Source organism: Electrona antarctica, assembly GCF_951216825.1.
Source record: "Electrona antarctica genome assembly, chromosome: 4".
In the NCBI taxonomy this organism is placed as follows: domain Eukaryota; kingdom Metazoa; phylum Chordata; class Actinopteri; order Myctophiformes; family Myctophidae; genus Electrona; species Electrona antarctica.
The window spans coordinates 16,164,687-16,187,172 of NC_136809.1; the positions used below are offsets into that span (position 1 = coordinate 16,164,687).

At 44.4% G+C, this 22,486-nt stretch overlaps 1 protein-coding gene across 1 annotated transcript; it reads right to left on the bottom strand.

Annotated features, from left to right (window-relative positions):
- Positions 1-2,763: 2,763 nt before the first annotated feature.
- On the bottom strand, positions 2,764-3,955 carry LOC306921177 (GTPase IMAP family member 9-like; the record flags this gene model as incomplete). Its single annotated transcript, XM_079498289.1, has 3 exons — positions 2,764-2,832; positions 3,101-3,771; positions 3,937-3,955. The coding sequence occupies 3 exons, from the start codon at positions 3,953-3,955 to the stop codon at positions 2,764-2,766; spliced, it is 759 nt and encodes a 252-aa protein (XP_079354415.1).
- Between the last annotated feature and the right edge of the window lie 18,531 nt (positions 3,956-22,486).

Consider the following 22,486-nt stretch of genomic DNA (forward strand, 5'->3'; position numbering starts at 1 on the left):
AGGTCTGGCTGACTGTGGTTTGATCCAAATATGGTCACTTCCTTTGTACCAAGGGACTAAATTATTTTCGCTCCTATGCCACCAAAATGTGGAACGCCCTACCAACATATTAAGACATGCGAATCCCTTGACTCCTTCAAAACCGCTCTCAAAGGGCACCTACGGATGGCTGCAATTCGAAACTGGCCCCGTAAAATCTGAATCCCCCCCCACCCCCCCCCCCTTTTTTCCCTCACTGTATATGTTTCTTTTCCCTTTTTACCTCCATTATGATGAATTCCTGTACTGTTCTTTGTCTATATAGAAGTGTCTATTTGTACGTCTCTAAATGTTTTGATGATTTGAACATGGTGGACCCTGTTGTAAACAAGTGTAATGCTTAATTGGGTCGTCCACTCACAGTTAACAGCCTTTGTATTGAGTTTGTGCTTGAAATGTACTGTAATTCTGCAAACTGTTAATAACATTTTCAATCAATCAATCAATCAATCAAACCAACAACCAATCATGAAAATTGAGAGGGTGGATTTTCACCCAGCAAAACGAGCTGTCATTGGCTAAAATAAACTACTAAAATAAACATCTAAATCTGTGTTTTGAATGTTTATTTTGCTTTAGTTTGGAAGAAAACATGTTTAGGAAGCAAAATAGCAAAAAAAAATAAAAGGAAAAATTATATAGTATAGTATGTATAGTTTACATTCTTAGTTTACATTCTTATAGTATGTATAGTTTACATTCTTAGTTTACGCATGATTCATGATAACTACTTTTTATATAATGTGATGTATGCCATGCTTTTGTTATTGCTTAATGTAAATCGCTCTGGATTAAGAGCGTCTGCTAAATGCCTAAATTGTAAATTGTAATTGTAAATTGTAGGGGTGTGCAGACCCCACCGAAATGTGCGTGACGGTGTGTCCTGCCCACCCAATAAAAAGTTATGGAGAATATTTATTTGTAGCCAATATAAAACATACCACAAAATATCAGTACCATTTATCAGTTCTTATTGGGTGGGTTGAACCCATCTGAACACTGTTTGCCATAAGTGCCATTAACCGACAGGAAGTGGCGTGCACACTAGGTGGTGCTAGAGCACCTGCCCTTTTGCCCTCTGGACATGTGCCCTTTTGAATGTTCGTTTTTTGTTCATTTTATTTTTGTTTTGTACACTACAGTGTACAGTATGTGGCCCATGGTGACATTGATCAATTCTGGATTCAAAGCTACCAATATATTATTTATGCCCAAACATCTATAAATCTCACACACTATTTAGCCGGTGGTTCCATGCGCCGCACAAGGTGCCCTTTTTTTTCTTCACTTGAGCACCTGCCCCTCTAAATGTCTGTGCACGCCACTGCCAACAGGGTGCGGATGGAAATTGGGTTACTGTTGGTCAAAGAAGGATAAAATAGATAGATAATCTGAGATGATAGCATAGTTTTCTATGCATTTCGGGGGATTATTACGCTATGCGGTGTGTGCAGGGATGCCCCCCCATATATTCGTCCTGCCCACCCTAGTGGGCCAGGCTACAGCCGGCCCTGCGTACAATTTTAATGTTTAAGCGTAAATTCCTTGCCGCACCTGGTTACACTGGCATGGCAAAAAAAAGAAGGAGAAAAAAAACTGGTTGCAAACCATCCTGGTTTGTAAACACTTACACTGAGCCGTTGGCATTACACCTCTGACCTTATGGCAGCTGTTAGTTATAACTGCCCACTGTTGTCCTGGGTTAGCTAGTTGTCTATGAGAGGGTCTGTCTGTGTGCTTGTCTGCATCTGTATGACCGGTAAACTGCTCGACCGATCAGAACCAAACATTGTATACTGTATAATACACACTTTATTTCACATACAGTATGTTTTACATTTTTCCATTAATATAACATAACACAACATAAGGATGGCAGACAGAGACTCAGAAGGCTGCCCGGGAACCAGTTGGTCCCCGGTTTGATCCCCAGTTCCTCATGGCTTTGTGTTGAAGTGTCCTTGAGCAAGACATTGAACCCCCTTAATCGGCCTAAGCTGTATCTGTGACATGCAATTTTTCAAAACATTTACTCTTGAAAGTGTTCATTGTGGATTCCTTTGTTTTTGACTTTTTATCAGGGGTTCCCAAACCTTTTCAGCTCAACAGCGGTACCAAAACATAAAAAGATACATTATGAATTCATCACTTATGCCTATATCCAAAATAATGAAAATAAGTTTTCTTATTCTTTTTCTTATTCTTCATCTTCTTTTTGGGATTTTTTCTGAATTTCTTTTGAAATCAGTTTGGGGGGGGGGGGAGTATGAAAGTTAAAAACATTTTTACTTGTGACCCACTGACCCATGAAAACTAACCTCGCCTCACCAGGCTTTCCACCTCGGAGGAAAGCCTGGTCTCTGTTCCAAAAGTGCCGTATGATCCGGTTCGGGAGCGGATGATATTGTTACGTCATGTTGTAGTATTGTTTTGTAGTCATCAGGCAGGAACAAACAATCAAACGGAACTTCCTTTTCCCTCAAACCGGAAGAATAACAATAAAAGCTTTCGTAGCCTGTAGCTTTATTGAGAAAAATTGGTTTGAGGGAAAAGGAAGTTCCGGAAGATTGCGGACTACAAAACAATACTACAACATAACGTAGCGATATCATCCGCTCCCGACCGGTTCATGAACCCGAAATGGAATGGTGCCCAGGCTACATGAAAACAGTTCTGGGAATCAATCAACAATGTATACTGTACATGCATCTCATTTAAACGTTGTCATTGCGAAGTGAGCAACAGCTCCGACTCCTCCCCCAATTGCGCCCCCTGCTGCTTTCCCTTCTTCACCTGCCAAAGCTCCCACAGCACGTCCTAATTCAGTCCCGTACTCGATGAATCTTTTCAATCTCTCACTACGCTCTTGTTCGGATTGTTGTCCAGTTGGACCAGTCGATACACGACCTGCTACAGCGCCCAATGCAGCAGTGGTACACATGCTAACCAAAGCCCCCTGCCATGCATCAATCTGGATATCTGAATCAACTAAAGGTGTAGCTTCAACATGAATTCCTTCACCCATGATGAATGCATTCCTTCTCTCAGCTTCCTCTCTTGCTTCTTCTTCCAGCCATTCCATCTGCTGAAGGATTCTCTCTTTTTCTTCCTCTATTTCTTTCTCCACATCTTGGAACATCTCAGTGGTGTAGTGGCTGCCTCCGTTCTTCTTCAACATCTTGTTGATTTTCTCCAGCAGCTCAGTGACCTGAGAGGGATCCTTGGTTTTGTTGTTGAAGACATGATAGCAGCCTTCGCATTTGCTGATTAATTCTTGTAGTTCTGGACTATTATGCAACATTTCTTCAGCTGTTTCATCTTCAACCTCATCTCCATGAGTGAAGAGAATCATGGAGTATTTGTTTGACATTTCACCAAATACTTTCTGAATCATTTCAACTGATTTCTTCTCCTCGTCCGTGAATCCTCCCAGTTTGATCAAAATCAGGAACACATGGGGACCAGGAGCAGCTAAACAAATGCACTGTTTGATCTCATTGAGGGTTTTATTTTCACTGATCTTGGAGTCAAACAGGTCTGGTGTGTCAACAACAGAGACATTTCTACCAGCCAAAACTCCTCTGACCTTCTTACATTTAGTTGTCAGAGATTGAACCAAGGCTTTGGATTCAAAAGCTTCAGAACCCAGGATGGTGTTTCCAGTGGCGCTCTTTCCAGCTCCAGTCTTCCCCATCAGCACAATCCGAACTTCTTTGTCACTTATAATGAGAGCTGGTGGATAAGAAATATAAAAGGTGGTAATGGTTGCTAAATATTTGAGACTTTAAACAAATAGCTGTGGCAATAACATTAATTAGATTTAATTCACCCTAGTTTGTCTGGAAAAAGAAAATAATATATTTAAATATGTTGTATGTCTTCTGGCAACGTGCATACCTCCTTCACCTGCCTCCATGCTGCTTGAATCTGCATTCATGTATTTTTTCTCCATTCTAGAGAGAGAGAGAGAGAGAGGGGGAGAGGGAGAGGGGGAGGGAGATGGGAGGGAGAGAGAGAGAATTTCAAATGAGCAGAAAAGGACAGTCTGTTTGCTAGTATAAGTGATATTAGTGAACTGTAAACCTTAAAGGACCATACACATACTGAAATGTGTAGCCATACACACACACACACACACACACACACACACACACACACACACACACACACACACACACACACACACACACACACACACACACATACAAGAGCATGCTTTTGCCTTTTTTTTAAAACCTTATGGGTTGGATTGGGGGTCAAATCAACTAATGATTCCCGGGCTCCCGGCGCATGCTGCGGCTCACCGCTCCAAGAAATGGGTCAAATTCGGAGAGCAAATTTCACTGCGGTAACGTGTGTGACTAATCGTATGACTTTGACACACACACACACACACACACACACACACACACACACACAGAGATATGGAGAGTGTGAATTAAAATGAATTCACAGCCAATCTAAATCAGTGGGAACAAATTGATCAAAAAAAATTAAATAAAAACATTCCGGGGTGGAGAAAATACGCATAAAAAAAGACCCCAAATGACACCGTTGATGGATAATTTTGAATTATTGTAGATCTGTTATTTTGTGGATGGAAGTTTCCATGTTCCCAATGACTTTGTATCTTCATGCCCCATGTCCTGTACCTTTCATATCTCAGGCCCTGTGTCCTACTGATTTTAATTCTTCCCCCCAGCCGGCGTGCTGATAAAGTATTGTTTTCTCCTGTTTGCCAAAACACCCAGCGTGTCTGTGGAAAACACCCTGTTATTCGGCCTTGGTGCTTTGCCAGAGCAGACAAGTTGTCTGCTAGTCACGTTAGCTGGTTGAATTTAACTTAAATTATGAACTACATTTTCATGATTAACTACATATCCCATACATTATGCTTCCTGGTTTTGATAGGAAGTGACAGTGAATCATCCTTTGGTTATTTGACACGTTGCTCTCTGTGCCTTCTCAAATCTTGATTAAAATGATATATATACCGTCTCCATTTTGGAGACGGCAGAGAGACATTTTGTAATGTGGCTGTATGTGGGATCTGTTCTATTCTCTCCGAACTGAAAATGAATTGGCTAAACCATAATGCTTCTGACTGGACAATCATTCTTTCAGTGGACTCATCTTTTTTATTGGGTATTTAAAGGTATTTTTCTAAAGAGTATTTCCTGCTTAAGGTAACATTTGGATATTGATCATTTCTCTTAAAAGTATTCCTGTTAAAGCTAATTATTAACTTTATCATCTAAAAGGTTTAATAACCATTTTTGTAAATGGTTAGAGGCTCTCTGCCTAGATTTGTGGTGCCGAGTATTTATTTGTACTCTGATTACTTTCAAAAGTTTTATAGTTTCAGCTCTGTTATCGAAGTAATAAAGTAATACAGTCCTTTTTATCATTAGTAAATCATTAATTGTCCCTTCTGCATTTTATATGCAACACCCGTGTTAACAATCCTCCTCGCCAACTAGTTGTAGCAGTCTCTAGTGCAGTAATGAGGACACATGATACAGTACAATACCCTGTCAGCTTCTTTTATGCCACCTAGATGTCTCTTTACTTACTTAATCTATTTTATTCTATACCTTTGTTTTATCAGGTCACTCAATGAGACTAAATAAAATCACATTTAGGCTACAACAGAGACCTACACAAAATAATTATGTGATTGTCAAATGATTGTCAACTTAACCTCCCAGGGGGGTTTAACTGCACCGAATGAATTTGCTGGCATTAACATCGAGTTAAGTCACTTTCCCGTGTACATGTACCTCTCTCTCATCTTACTGGATCACCAACAAATATCAACAAATGTGAATCAATTTAATTAGTAAACATATATTATAATAATGTACATATTATGCATTAAGATTAAGTGATGACAATTATGTACTATATAAAACATTTAAATGTTTAAACATTATCTTACTCACTTAATCCAATATCTGTTGTCCTCCACTGGTCTTCACTGGTCCTCCACTGGTCTTCACTGTTGCAGAAAGCACTAACCTGCTGTCTGTTCTATTCAGCAGGTCACACCCTTATATATATAACTCTATTTTCACACCCTGCGCCCACGCACGCACGCACGCACGCACGCACGCACACACACACACACACACACACACACACACACACACACACACACACACACACACACACGTGCTGGCTCACCTTAACACTAAAATCAGGACTGATCACATATCTGTTGTAACACAGCATCAACAACACAAGCACCAACAACAAAACAGGGGTTCCACTGCTCCAGTGATCCGTTGTTTGTACGTGCAGATCAGGGAGTCATCAACATGTCCGTACATGGACAAAAAAAAGTGTTTGAAGTGTTGGTATGACATGCTTATTAATATATTGCAGGATATTTGTGGTATTGATTTGTGATACCTGTACCACGTATATAATGTCATATGTGTGAGTCAAGCCAACGGTGGAAAAGAGGAAAACATGGCATGTCATCTGTTGAGATGGAGCACCAAGGCAAAGGAGTGCAGAACTGGACAAGTAAATCAAAATTTCGTCAGTTGAGAGAAAGACTTTCAAAGTGTCCAATAATATCAATAACAACAAAATTATAATAACACTCAGAAAGCATAATTCAAGGAAACCCTTAGCCACAGACTCACCATCAGACCTCCTTCTCACCTCTGATCAAGGTAAGGGCCGATTCATAGGCGCGATTCATACTCCTATTTTAGAGCCGAATAAAAGTCGGTTCGGCTCTGTAGAGCCTACAATGTGACGTAATTTGAGGTTCGGGGGGGCGGGGACCGTCCTAAAGTCGGCTCTTCGGTGCTACTGAAAATTTCTGACGAGCCGAAATCATTTCGGCACTACAGCGCCGAAACAGCGGTAAAATAGGAGTATGAATCGGCCCTTACTCCTATTTTACCGCTGTTTCGGCGCTGTAGTGCCGAAATGATTTTGGCTCGTCAGAAATTTTCAGTAGCACCGAAGAGCCGACTTTAGGACGGTAAGCCCCCCCCCCACCACCGAACCTCAAATGACGTCACATTGTAGCCGAACCAACTTTTATTCGGCTCTAAAATAGGAGTATGAATCGGCCCTGAGACACCTTTAACTATTGTGACAGGGCTCACAGGCAGGAACACAGGCAAAAGCTTTGTGACACTGACAAGTAGCAGCAATTTATTCAAATGTAATTGAATTAAAGTTAGTTGCCCTGTGTATATGAACAGTATTTCTATGTACTGAGGTCATTTGGTACGTACAATACCAAAAAGCTCCTGCAACATATTATTTACTGCCACTGGTACTGTGACACCATAGAGTATATAAAAGGATAGAGACTGAACTGGCGCGAAGCTCCGCCCCCCCAGCTATTCATGTCAGTGGAAGTTGCTCAGTGGCGTTTTGAAGCACCCGGAAGACTGCCGGAAGTACCGTCTCAGAACGTCTACTTCCGCATTTGACCACCAAATTGTGGTGGTCAAATGCGGAAGTGCAACCGAGCGCTCAATGTTAAAGCCCAGCTGCACAGGGTTTCCCGGTCATGAATCCACGGGTCCGCCTGTAGTCCCTCCTCATACCACTAGGGCCCAGAGCTTCAACGTTGAATAGCCTCACTGGCCGTGACGCGGTTTCACGTGCGTCACAGAAGGGGACGTTCGGTAGTCCAATCAGAGGCAGCTTGGCATTACTCCATTGCTTGGCATTACTCCATGCTTCTGGGGCTGACAAATATTAGCCCCAATGGTGAGTGAATCAACGGAGGCTGTCAATCACTCAACTCAATGAAAGCCAATGGAAGCCGATTTGGGCTGTAAAAAAATAAGCCCATTTTGACATACCCTATTGGCCTGAATATAAGAGCTGACCTGTTCTGATATTCCATATGTTGATCCTTCCCCACCTGTCCTTCTTTTTCGATGTCTCCCGTTTGACTGATACCTGTCCATTCAAACTCTAGACGGGCCCGCCCTGTGTACACTCAAGACACTGCCCAGTGCCCCCGCTGCCACCCTTAGATCTCCGTACATGGAGCTGACCTGTCCTGACATTCCATATGTTGTTCTGACCTCATCAAACCCTGTGCACTCAAGACACGCTCCATATATGGCCAGTACAGAATTCATTCCATTTATAGTATATAGTCAAAAGTATTATTTCATGCTTTTTGCACTCTGGATTTGTATCTTTTTTTTTTATGTTTCTTTTGTGGCTTTTGCCTTTATTTTATATTTTTTATGGAGGGACAGACAGTAGGCTGACAGGAAATGGGGAGAGAGATGGGGGGGGAAGACATGCAGTAAAGGCCGTTGGGATCGACGAACCCGCGGCACACTGCCAGACTGGATTACCAGCCAAGGTGCCTGGACCACTGAGCCACGGCCCAGCTGGATTTGTATCTTGTCCAAATTATACTCATTCTGGAGTTTACATACCTCTTGCCTAATTGGGTGTGAGCAACACATACAGGTCACATGGATTTGTTGGGCTATTTGTTATTCCAAAATAATTTACTTCCATAAATAAACTTTAATCACTTCCATTTTAACTTGCTTATCCTCTATCTGATCACTTGGTATCCAAATTTGAAAATGTATTTAGTTTGCTGAAGACCTGGAGAGACAGGGAGACCCCTAGCTGTTAATCACTTATCAATTATTACTATCACAATAGAGAGCTATTTGGGGCATCTATAGCCTATAGCAGAGTAGTTAAGGCCCACACCACATACTGTGTGTAGACTCTGTGTAGTACTATCCAACCAAGGCAGACAAAAAAACATTAAACAAAAAATGAATATGGAGCTATTTAACACTTACTTTAACTACAAATGACTTTGTTTTGAACAGTTAGCTCTCATAGAACATAACTTTCCAAGTTTAAAGACAACGTTCTCTGTTGAGATGTTGGTTGGTTTAACAGTGGTCAGGCTGTGCACTAGGTTAAGGTGCATAATGCAGAACCTGTTTACAAAACCCCTTGGAGCAAGGAGATTGTTTTTGTTGGGGTGAAAAGTTGACAGAAATGAAAGAAGCTGCTGCTGAGTGATGTGAATTATGTTGCTCACCCATGCAGTTGCACAATTCACAGCTTCACCTCGTCGCAAAAGTTCCTCTCAATTTATTTTGCTCCCAGAGGGATTTCCACTCTGTTGGGAATCAAGGTTTTGAAACTCATAACGTGACTGATCACATTCAAGCACCATTGCACATGCTAATTGTTAGAGCAAGCATGAAATTATGCTGAAGTGAACGCATTCCACCTGGAGTTAAATATATAGTTATATAACCATGTCAGTTATTCCCCCCCCCCCTGGGAATGGCATCACCTTCATACAACTATAAGTGCCTTTTTAGCGGGGCAGATAGCGGAAATAATCGTTCACTTGCGGATACAAGCACCAAAATTGGTACACATACTCCTTAGGGATTGCTCTTTTGATAAAACCATTGTGCCAAATAAAATTTCAATATTGAAAATACAGTAATATTGCATTTCACAATAAAATCCCATAGACTTGTGCTATTTGAATGGTCTTGGTGTCAAATCATACATTGTTCACTATGTAGAATCCAAATTTGGACCCATGGACTTACTCACTGGCTTCCTTGTACAATATATCAGTCCCGGAATCCTAATATTCTGCTAAATTAGAGGTTTGTGTTATGTATGACTCAGGTAAAATGGATGGTAGTGTATAACTTAATATTGTTGGAGGTTTAGTGTGTGTGTGTGTGTGTGTGTGTGTGTGTGTGTGTGTGTGTGTGTGTGTGTGTGTGTGTGTGTGTGTGTGTGTGTGTGTGTGTGTGTGTGTGTGTGTGTGTGTGTGTGTGTGTGTGTGTGTGTGTGTGTGTGTGATACCTTGATTACCATTCACCAAGATGTCTAATATGGACCCAGGACCGCCTAAATTCAAGACTGACTGGAGCAAGTGTTGTCTTTGCAAAGAGAAGAATAGTATGAGCTCTCATCACCACATGCAAGACAATCACAACAACAACTGTCGAGTTTATTCCGTGAGTGGGATCATTATAATATTAAGTGCCGGCCCAGCTTATATTTGTAACTTCATGTTGTGTCATTTATGTATAGAATGTTGGTGCTATTATGAAGTTCACTGCCTATACAGTAAATACTCTGTGTTATATAAGAACAGAGATCCTCTTATCAACCAATTACAGTATGTCTCAGGGATGTAGATATTAATACAGCTAATTGGGGGGTAAATGTGTTACCAAATGTGTTACCAATACTATATACCAGGAATGCGAGGTCTTACTACAATGGTATGGGGATAGGAAGTGTCGGGTGACAGAGGAAGGGGCGAGCTATACCAGGGCACGATGTGTTCATTCACTCTTTCAGAAACAATGTAGCAAACGGGATGACGCGTTTAAGTAAGTCCTTTTAATGTGTTATATGTTCGTTAAATGCTCTAAATTCAGTCATAAATGATGCACCTATGCAGTCGCTATATCTGTGAATTAATAGTATGTATCTTGTGTTTCTCTTGTTGTGTTGCAGTTATTACCTAAACGCCACAGTCTCTGACTTCCTTTGTAATGATCATCATGCTATTGTACTAGATCTAACACGGGCCAGACAAGGCAAATAAGGCTTTATACTGTACACAAGTTTAGTAGAAGTATGTTTGTACGTGTGTGAGTGTGTTATGAGATAATAGTAATAAAATGGCCAAAATCAAGTGATTGTTTACGGGCATTATTGCAACGTCGAGGCTATGTATGTTTGAGTAATATAAATGTTACAATTGGTGTGTGTTAAATCACAGTTACCAGACCTGTTTGTTATAACCCCTTTGCGGAGGGTCTGAATCAGTAATTAAGCAAAGCTATGAAACAGCAAAGTTTAGTTATATCCGTACAGTAATAATTAATTGCGGTGTAACTCACCAGTAATAATTAATTGCGGTGTAACTCACCAGTAATAATTAATTGCGGTGTAACCCACCAGTAATAATTAACCGTGTGTAATCACCGGTGAGTAATAATTCATTGCGGTGTAACCCACCGACGTATTGCTGAAGCAACGGTACTTAATTCACCGTAGCTATTTAAAGTAATACGAGCATTGTGTGATCCACATGCTAATGAAAGCCATCGGCCCGTGTTAGCTTAGCTGTTAGCTTAGCTACTACGTGAGCAATGGTGGTTGTCTGCTGTTAGCGTGACGCTAGCTGAGAAGCAAGACAACGAAGGGACGGCCATCCAGCGTTTGCGGAGCATCGCTGACCCGTCATCGATCGCCGTGTCCAAGGACCAGCGACCGAAACCCGTAGGCTGCCGGAGGTAGCTGATATCTGCGGGAATCATCCGTGCCGTATTGAGGTGACCTGAGTTGACTCGGGAAAGGATGCTAGTAGCGTGATCCTGCTGCTAAGGAGGTTGTGCCCTGGGTGCTAGGAAGCATCCGGTTTTGCCGACCTAAATAAAGAGTTTCAGTGCCCACATGAGTGCTTGTGCATTGGGGGGAATATCGCTGGAATTGTGTGTTGCAGAAAGGAACTGTGCATTGACTTTGGGGGGTATACCAGACCAAGCTAAATTGTAAACAAGCAAGGAGCTAGCCACCTTCCCATTGACATTGCATTGTGCCTAGCAACCAACTAGCATTAGGCTAACGGTGGCTAACTTTGGCTGACTGACGCTAATGCTAAGCTAAAGGAGGAACTGGCTGACTGACGCTAATGCTAAGCTAAAGGAGGTTAACTCCAGTTGGATGTTGTTGGGGCTAGCCTAGCCAATGCTAACGCTATAGCATAGTTGGGGCTACCGCATTGTGTATGTTTCACAGCACGACTGGCCGCCAGGGAGGAACGCCGGACCGGCCATCTTGAGAGACAAGGTTGGTGGGGGGGGCGAGCGAGTAGCCATTTCGTGTAACCATGGCAGCCTTAGCTGCGTTAAAGAAAGCGCGCGCGTCGAGCCAAGGCACGTTAACAAAGTTAACGACCAAAGCCAAAAGTACGGCTGCCCATAAGTCCGAAAGTGAACTTAAGGCTTTACTGAAAGACATGGATATAGGTTTTGATGAGCTTCTAACTTGTAGCACGGATTATACAAGTGCAATGGTAGAGGCTGATGAAAATGCTGTAGACATAGCTGTTGTTAGTACGAGACTCGATGCCGCAAAGATGTCCTATCTTTTGGCTCGGACAGAATTGCAGGAAAACTTATGGAAGCGGTTCATAGATGAGTCTGTGCTGCGCGCCCTCAAGTGGGTGGCAGAGGCGGCAGATAGAGCGCATCCTGACCGTTACAAAGAACAGGATATTAACCTAAGTCTTATTTACGGGCTAGAGGGTGTAATTGATCGATCATTAACAGACATGCAGACGTTATTAAACTCTTGGGAAGGTTGCATTTCTGACGGGAATTTGGCCAAGGTATTAGCTGAGGTATATGCCTTGAAAGCACGTAAGAGTGCCAACCTCCAGGATTTAAAGCACAAAGGCGAAATAATAATAGAAATGAAAGAGGAAATTAAACAAGAAAGTGTACCTCTCGCCGTTGACAATGGAGGAAAGAAGTCAGCCGGTAGCAAGCTGGCTGCTCAGCCTATGAAATTACCCCAATTCAGTGGGGAACGCATGTCATACTTCAGATGGAAGAGACAGTGGCATAGGATTTATGCACTCTTTGACAATCCTGGATGGGGTGATGACATGCGTTACCAGCTACTGATTGATTCTATTGATAAAAGGATAAATGATGAATTAAGGCTTGATTATTGCCAGACTTCAGATGAGGTCTACCAGAAATTAGAACTCCACTATGGAAACGTAGGACAGATTGTCAAGGAGATTATAATGAAGTTGGAAAGTGTGCCCGCTGTAAGCAGTGGCCAGCCAAAGGAGACATTAAATCTTGTTAGATTAATAGAGCAATCGGTTCTAGATCTAGCGGATCTTAATGCTGGCGACGTCATTCAAAATCAGCTCGTCATTCACAATTTGGAGGCTAAATTGCCGCCAGAAATGCAAGAACGGTGGCTTGTGATGCGTTGTAATCCAAATAATAATATAGATAGCCAGAACCGGTTCCCGCATTTCATTGCCTTCTTACGCGAGCATACAAAGGTGCTCGTTGAACAAGAACAATTAAATGCAAAAGGCATAGGGACCAAACGAAGTGATCCGAGCCCACGTAGCCGTAATAATGACCGACAGAATGATAAGCCGGGGAACGGGGCGCGCGAGAAGCGTGCGTCGACAAGGGCTACGTTTAGCGGCGAGGAGGCGCGGGGTTCGTGCGTAATCTGCGGAGAGAGCGATCACTCAGGGGCATTGTTCCGTTGTAAAATAGTCATGAAAGCTAACGTCGAAGGCCGGCGAGCGTATGCGAAGAAACATAAAGCATGCTTTAAGTGTTTATATCTACATGACGGCCAATGCAGAGTGCGCAATGACAATTTCCTGTGTAGGTTAAGTGAGTGCAAAAGGGACGGCTCGTCGCCTCCTCATAATTTCAAGTTGTGCCCCAAAGCGCGTCCACGAAACGGGGATAGTAGCACTAATAATAATAGTGACAGCGCGAGAGGGGGGGCTAGTAGCGTGGGGAGGGACTCACGTGGGCCTACACATGAAATTGAACTTAAGCTTGCTGAGGCCGAGTTGACGCCAAAGCAACTAGCTATAGTGCGCAAAGCTTACACAAACAATACAGCCACGACAGGCTGCACTGAGGGCGGAGAGTTGCCTGCTCTGATGATGACGCTGGAAGTAACCACGAAAAGTGGTGATTGGGTGGGGGCTTTGATAGACCTCGCCTCTGATACAAATTATATCACCCACAAAGCTGCAGAAAGGCTCGGGCTGAAAGGAAGACCTGTCACTCTGAGCGTGCAGGGCGTTGGGGGGATGAAAAAGACATTCAAGACGAAAAAATACTCCATTAAGTTGAAGACAATGGGGGAGAAGGGCTCTTCTCCACTGGACCATGACATGACTTGTTATGGTCTGGATGAGATTGCAAAGATCAATTGTCCAGTTAATCCTAGGCGCATTGCAGATCTTTTTCCGGGCACCGATCCGGAGGAGTTGCGACGTCCACTGGAAGTGGAAATACTTATCAGTGCGCGTGAGGGTCGTTTAGCCCCACAGCGGTTGGCTAGATGTGGAGATTTGGTACTTTGGTCGGGGATTTTGGGTAAGACGGTTAGCGGATGTCATCCGTCTCTATTCGACGCCAGTGAAATGATCACAGGACAGTGGGCGTCAACCCATTTTGCTCTTTCAATGAGAGGTGGAGCCGTTGAAATTAAGGCTGCTACTTGCCATACTGACACCAGCGCGGCACTGTCTTGGTGGCGTTGGGACAGTATTGGGGCGGCATGCGATCCCCTGTGTGGGGGTTGTCGTTGTGGAAAATGCGCCCCTGGTGGAAAAGAGATGTCTCTCGCTGACGAGAGAGAAATGGAGATTGTCAAGAGGGGCCTGACTTTTAAGACAAGCGACGCTCACAGCGATGAGTCGCATTGGGACGCGAGCTATCCTTGGAAAGAGGACCCGTCTACTTTACCGAATAATAGGGCGGCGGTTGAGGCCACGTTCTTAAAGTCTGAGAAACGTCTCAGGCGAGATCCCGTGTGGTACCAGGCCTATGCTAGCCAGGTGCATGAGATGCTCAAAAGAGGTGCTGCTGTCAAGCTGTCTAAAGCTGCCATGGACATGTGGGACGGGGCTGTTTGGTGGATCAACCATCTTATGGCACCGAACCCACACTCAGTTTCCACGCCAGTTAGGATAGTCTGGGACAGTAGTCAAGAATTCCGGGGCGTGAGTTTGAACAGTATCCTGCTAAAGGGGCCCGATGTTTTGAACCCGATCCGAGCAGTGTTGCTGCGTTTCAGGGAGGGGGAATACGCCGCCATTGGCGACGTAAGCAAAATGTACCACTCCGTTTGGCTAGAAGAGCGGGAGGTACATTTGCACCGGTTCCTATGGAGAGACTCAGTTGACAGCAAGATTGAAGACTATGCAGTTGTACGGGTCAATATGGGAGACCGTCCAGCGGGTAGCATAGCTCAAATAGCGATGCGCGAGACAGCGTATCTACCTCAGTTCACCCACATGGTTGACGAGAGGGACGTAATCGTGGAGAACGCTTACGTAGACGACATTTTTCTATCTCACAACTGCCCCCAGAGGCTGGAGAAGGTACTGGCGGGGGTTAAAACCATTCTGGCTACCGGGGGGTTTCACCTAAAGCCCTGGGTACGGTCAGGCCAAAGTGGGAGGGAAGGAGATGGAGAAATGAAACCAGAGACTATGTTGTTTCCGAATCAGATGAGAGAGGAGGACAATAAGGCTCTGGGGGTTGGTTACCATGTGAAGGAGGACAGCCTCTTCATCATGGTTGCCATAAACATTTCCGCCAGAAAAAAGAAAGTGCGGAGCGAGGAAAACCTTGCTCTGGAGGAGGTGGCGGAGAAGACGCCAGATCCTCTGACTCGGCGTATGTTGCTGAGTCAAGTAGCGGGGCTGTATGATCCCATTGGCCTTGTGACGCCTCTGAAACAGAAAGGCGTTATTCTAGTCAGGAGGGCGTTCCAAGAGGCGGGGTCATTGACCAAAGACACTTGGGATCAACCGTTGTCTAGCGATCTCCGCGTGAAAGCGGTTGAACTTTTTGAGGAATACGCAAAGCTGAGTGCGATCACGTTCCCCAGGTGTATCACTCCGCCCGGATGGGTGGGGGAGCCCTGGGGCATCACCTTCTCCGACGGGAGCTCAGAGTCCTACGGAGCGGTGCTCTACCTGCGGTGGGAAACTGCTAGCGGGGTGGAGACTCGTCTGGTGGAGTCAAAAGCCAAGTTGGCTCCTCTAGACCAAAAGGGCGATGCAGTGAAAGCTGAAATCTGCGGTGCTGTCTTTGCCGCACGACTGAAAGGGTACGTGCTGAAGCATAGCAGGCTGACAATCGAGAAGTGGTATCACTTTGTCGACAGCCAGACAGTGCTGGGTGCCATTCAAAGGGACAGTTATGGGTTCCAAACGTTCTTCGCTAATAGGGTTGGGGAAATCCAGAAGGCGGGGCCTGTGACTGACTGGTGGTGGGTTCCCGGGGTGGAAAATGTAGCTGATCTAGTCACGAGGGGGGGTTCTCCTGAGCAATTAGACAGTGATTCCCTGTGGCAAAAGGGACCAGAGTTCCTAGCCAGACCAGTCGACCAATGGCCTATGAAGTCTGCTGCTGAGGTGGCTGCTTCATCGCGGGAAATCGTGGGTACATTGCAGAGAAAAGTGTTCAAAATGAAAGCATTCTCTGCTGCTGTTACTAGATCCCAAACTAAGAACCAGGGGTCCGCGCCACTGCCAGACAGTGGCGGGTCCTCACCAGTCAGTGGCAGATCTTCACCAGACAATGGGGGGTCTCCAGCGGTCAGCAGGGGTCCTTCACCAGTCAGTGATGGGGGTTCTGTGGCAGCATCTAATGACGAAACTGAACAGCTGTGGGGGTCAGGCCTTGTGAACCAAATGGACTTGGCTAGATGCAGCACACTGTCAAAACTCTGCGGGGCAGTTGGCTACGTCCGCAGAGTGTTGCACGGCCACGGAGGCTTATTCAAGTCCGGCAGTCGTGTACAGTGGGGGGCGGTGCTCTCTGTCGGAGAGCGGGACACAGCATTTAAGGAGCTGTGCCTTGCCGCCCAAGAGGGAATTTCTTTCCCGACAACGACACTAAACCGTCTTGTAGTTAGTAAGAACGACAAGACAGGTCTCTTGCTATGCCGAGGCCGGGTTCAGACCGTTGACCAAGAAAGCCAGGGCGTGCCCATCATTCCTTACGAGGCACGACTCAGCACACTACTGTGTGAGGAGGCCCATCGTGCAAACCACGAGGGCGTGGCTGGGACACTCCTGCGAGTCAGGAAGAAAGCCTGGGTGGTTCAGGGGCCAAGGGTCGCACGTAAGGTGATCGACTCTTGCCTGTTTTGTCGCAAACGGGGGGCTAAGCTATCCAGTCAAGTGATGGCTAATCTTCCTACAGTGCGCACAAGTCCAGCAGCTCCGTTCGAGTACACAACGCTGGATTTGTTCGGTCCTTACACTGTCAGGGGCACTGTGAAGCGACGCATTAAGAGAAAAGTCTGGGGCGTGGTCTTCAGTTGCATGGCCTCACGGGCTGTCCACGCAGACCTAGTTGAGGACTTGTCTACAGAAGGCTTTCTGCAGACCTACCAGCGATTCACTGCTCTGAGAGGCCATCCAAAAAAGTTGTGGTCTGATCAGGGTACGAACTTTGTTGGCGCGAGGCCAGCATTGGAGGATCTATACAAGTTCCTAGGGGACATTGACAAGGAGCAGATCCAGCAAAGAGCAGCAGTTGCAGGGACCGACTGGGCGTGGGAGTTTAGCCCAGCGGACTCACCGCATCGGAACGGGGCGGCCGAAGCTGCCGTCCATGTTCTGAAAAGGGCGTTGAGCAGCATCGGCGACACCGATGATCTGTCGGCGTTGGAGTTCCAGACTCTACTCTACCTTGCTGCTAACCTGGCCAACGAAAGACCCATCGGAGCCAGAACTCAAGTCGACGAGGATTCCGTGGACATCATCACTCCCAACTCTCTGCTGTTGGGGCGGGCAGGGCCCAGGGGAGACATCCTGGGCTTTGACTTCCCTAGCTACCCGTACAGTCGTCTTCGGGCGGTCCAGCGCGAGGTGGACAGGTTCTGGAAGCGGTGGAGCCAGCTGGCGGGCCCTCATCTCTTCGTCCGAGAGAAATGGCACGTTCCAGCACGGAATGTGGCCGTCGGCGACCTGGTGTGGGTCGCGGACCAGAATGCTCTACGAGGTCGATTCCGGATGGGTCGTGTCGTGGAGGTGAATCCAGATAACCAGGGTGTCGTCAGGGACGTAAAGGTGCGGACATGTCCAAGTCTGCCCATCAGTTGGTCGCAGGTGGTGAAAGACGTGGTGGCATGGCCATCCGTCATCCTCCATCGTGATGTGCGGCGGCTGGTTGTCCTAATCCCGGTTGAAGATCAGTAAAGTAGACTAGAAAGTCCTCTTGAGAAATACCCTAACGAACTCTTCCATATGCATGCTGCGCGAGTAAGACTAGTCAGTGGGTATTTACTTGAGGCAGCTGGGTGATGGGGCATACTTGTCACTCAGTAAGGAGCAAAGCGGTGGTGCCTACCTCCTACAGTCAGATTGAGATCAAAATTAATTCAGTGCATGAAAGTAAACTAGGTTTATTATTTCATAAGTTCAGCTGGTGAGTGCCATCCGGAGGCGTTCATCGATTAGAAGCATGATTGATATACTTATTTTTTATTTTTGTTTGAATGTTTTTGTTTGCAAATGATTGTGGGGAATCTATTTAGCCTACTGGGTTTATTTCAAACCGTAGCCTAAAAGTGGGAGGTGTCGAGTTTATTCCGTGAGTGGGATCATTATAATATTAAGTGCCGGCCCAGCTTATATTTGTAACTTCATGTTGTGTCATTTATGTATAGAATGTTGGTGCTATTATGAAGTTCACTGCCTATACAGTAAATACTCTGTGTTATATAAGAACAGAGATCCTCTTATCAACCAATTACAGTATGTCTCAGGGATGTAGATATTAATACAGCTAATTGGGGGGTAAATGTGTTACCAAATGTGTTACCAATACTATATACCAGGAATGCGAGGTCTTACTACAATGGTATGGGGATAGGAAGTGTCGGGTGACAGAGGAAGGGGCGAGCTATACCAGGGCACGATGTGTTCATTCACTCTTTCAGAAACAATGTAGCAAACGGGATGACGCGTTTAAGTAAGTCCTTTTAATGTGTTATATGTTCGTTAAATGCTCTAAATTCAGTCATAAATGATGCACCTATGCAGTCGCTATATCTGTGAATTAATAGTATGTATCTTGTGTTTCTCTTGTTGTGTTGCAGTTATTACCTAAACGCCACAGTCTCTGACTTCCTTTGTAATGATCATCATGCTATTGTACTAGATCTAACACGGGCCAGACAAGGCAAATAAGGCTTTATACTGTACACAAGTTTAGTAGAAGTATGTTTGTACGTGTGTGAGTGTGTTATGAGATAATAGTAATAAAATGGCCAAAATCAAGTGATTGTTTACGGGCATTATTGCAACGTCGAGGCTATGTATGTTTGAGTAATATAAATGTTACAATTGGTGTGTGTTAAATCACAGTTACCAGACCTGTTTGTTATAACCCCTTTGCGGAGGGTCTGAATCAGTAATTAAGCAAAGCTATGAAACAGCAAAGTTTAGTTATATCCGTACAACAACTAATATTCCCCTGGTGGTGACATTGAATAAACTCTGAGGAGGAACAAGGCGTAATATCACGAAGGTTGTCGCATTATGTTCAACAACACGAAACTGGAGAGAGTGAGAACCACAAAACGAAAAGCAGAGAGTGATCACCCAGTGGAATGCCAGACCAAGTGGAGTAGAACCAGCATTAAAAGCCAAAGATGTTTCAGATGTGACGCATACTCTGAACTCACAAGAAAGCTATGACGATGAATCTCAATAAGAGAGTTAATGAATGTGCCCAAACTTTAAATGACGGAAAACTTCTTGCAAGACTCAGTGGTGGAGATGTTATTGCTCCAATAGGCAATACCATGCTGCATGCTTGGCAGACCTGTACAATAGAGAGAGGTCGTACCTCACAACCACAAAGAGACTGGAAGAGGAACATTCAACCGAAGAGGATGCCCAGTTGCCCACCTACAGGAATTCTCAGAGCTAGTCACATATCTAGTGGAGACCATCAGATCTGGTGAGGGTCCTTCAGTCCTCCGACTTGCAGACATATAGTTCACCTGTACGCCCAGTGCCTGGAACAGCTGGGTGTTGATGCATTTTATGTTTTATGTCAATTTAATGGACAATAAAGTTTTCTTTATCTTTATCTTTATCTTTGTTGGAAAAGAGACTGGCAGACACACACACACACACACACACACACACACACACACACAGCAGGTGGGTACACCGATACTGATTTATTTATTTGTATTGGCTTGTACTGCTGCATCGTGACATCCTTGTGCCATCATTATAAGCCACATTGAGTTGTTGGTATACGGAAGAAACACAAAACTATAATGGAATGTAACAATGGTGGAGGTTTCACAATGGTGAAGTCATGGGAATCTTCACTTGGTGTATTTGTGGTATGAGGAAACATATTTTCAGTCTCTTGCCAGATTTTTATGATAATATATATATAAACAATGTTTTTAATACCTTTAACCTCTTGAACCCTATAGCATCCCTATTCTGGGGGAGAACATTCGCCAAAAATATAGCCAATCTACAAGCTCTCAACGCTTCGCGCTGCGACATGTTGTGAGCATGTTGCCTATTTTCGGCAAAGAGGTTTGGTGTCAAGGTGTCAAGGGAAAAAAAGAGAAGACCCAAGACTACAGAGCTGAATGTCAAGTTTTGAGGGTTTAAATGGTTAAATGTCTGAAACATTAACATGAATCTAACATATTAATATAGAAAGGATTTTACCAATACCATGCTGCATGCTTGGCAGACCTGTACAATAGAGAGAGGTCGTACCTCACAACCACAAAGAGACTGGAAGAGGAACATTGCCCACCAGTTGCCCACCTACAGGAATTCTCAGAGCTAGTCACATATCTAGTGGAGACCATCAGATCTGGTGAGGGTCCTTCAGTCCTCCGACTTGCAGACATAGTTCACCTGTACGCCCAGTGCCTGGAACAGCTGGGTGTTGATGCACCTGCTGTCAACTCCACAAGACTGAATGAAAAACTGCTGTAAGAAATACCTGATTTGGAGGGACTTGTGGTCCAGCATATATGTCTTCACAAGATGTTAGCTGTTTTGCTAAGGACAATAGCTTCACTATAAGAGTCAGAGGCTTCTGACAAGCCAAGGAAAGCCAAAAGAACATCCCTAGGCTTACCTGCTTGTGAGCCTCCAACTCAGGTATTTCTGACAGCAGTTTTTCCTTCAGTCTTGTGGAGTTGACAGCAGATGCATCAACACCCTAGCCTGGCGCGGCCAGACTCATAGCGAGGGTTCACTGATGTTTCCTCATGCGGGAAGAATCTTCAGTGAATCCCCGCTATGAGGCTGGCCAAGCCAGGCTATCAACACCCAGCTGCATTCCACTGGCTGAGTGCACTCTGCTTTTAGTTTTGTGATTCTCACTATCCAGTTTCGTAATGCAACAACTTTTGTGATATTGCGCCTTGTTCCTCCTCAGATTTTCTTCAATGCCACCACCATCATCAAGTCTGTCTGGATACATTGTATTAATATGCATCTCATTCATTGTGTGAAAGAGGGGAATATTAGTTGCAATCATAGTGTAGCCATCATGTTGTGATTGTCTTGCATGTGGTGATGAGAGCTCTTTACTATTCTTCTATTTGCAAAGACAACACTTGCTCCAGTCAGTCTTGAATTTAGACGGTCCTGGATCTATATTTGCAATCTTGGTGAATGGTAATCAAGGTATCACAGTATATGACCATTATCAGTATTCAGTGAATCAAGGCAGAGGGATTATCCTTTTACCGCCATCATGCACAATAAGGTATGGGATATGACTAGGTTTGACAATAAAATATCTGATCTACACCTAGCCTGATCGTTCATCCAGTATCATTTAAGTCCTGTGCGATCTGTACACCATGTTGGTAAGTCCATGAATAAGTCATGTATAGCCCCCTTACCATTGGCTCGGCTCTCCCGTGCTGGTACCCTGTCAATTCAGGCACGGTTGTCTAACTGAACATCATACATGGTACACTACATGTAATCTAGCTAAAAGATGCAGGGCTTATTAGACAACATTTGGGACACTGAAGTCATTATTTAGCTACACCAAACAAATTACTCAGCTGATACTGAACCCCATGCTGAGTTTCACAGGAGCGGTGCCACCAGTGTGCCCTGGCTGTATGTTGACATCCGCTCATTGACCCCCCCCCCACCACCACCACACACACACACACACACACACATACACACACTAAACCTCTAACAATATTAAGTTATACACTACCATCCATTTTACCCGAGTCAGGCATAACACAAACCTCTAATTTAGCAGAATATTAGGATTCCGGGACTGATATATTGTATTTGTATTTGGTGCTTGTATCCGCAAGTGAACGATTCACCTGTAATTTGCATGTTATCTGCCCAGCTATCAGAAGACTGGGCACACTGGGTGATCTTCAAATTATATTTTTTATTTGTTTTTTCAACATATAATTAAAACAATCCCTTAGTACATACATGTCAACGTAATAATAATAATGACAATAATAAACAAAATCAACAACATACGTAACAAACAAAAACAGACAGACAGAGCACTGCCATACATTGTGCATTTCCTTCATTTCTTTCATGTGTTTGATCTTTGTTTTCACCTATCCTTTTAGATAATCTGTGAAGGGAGTC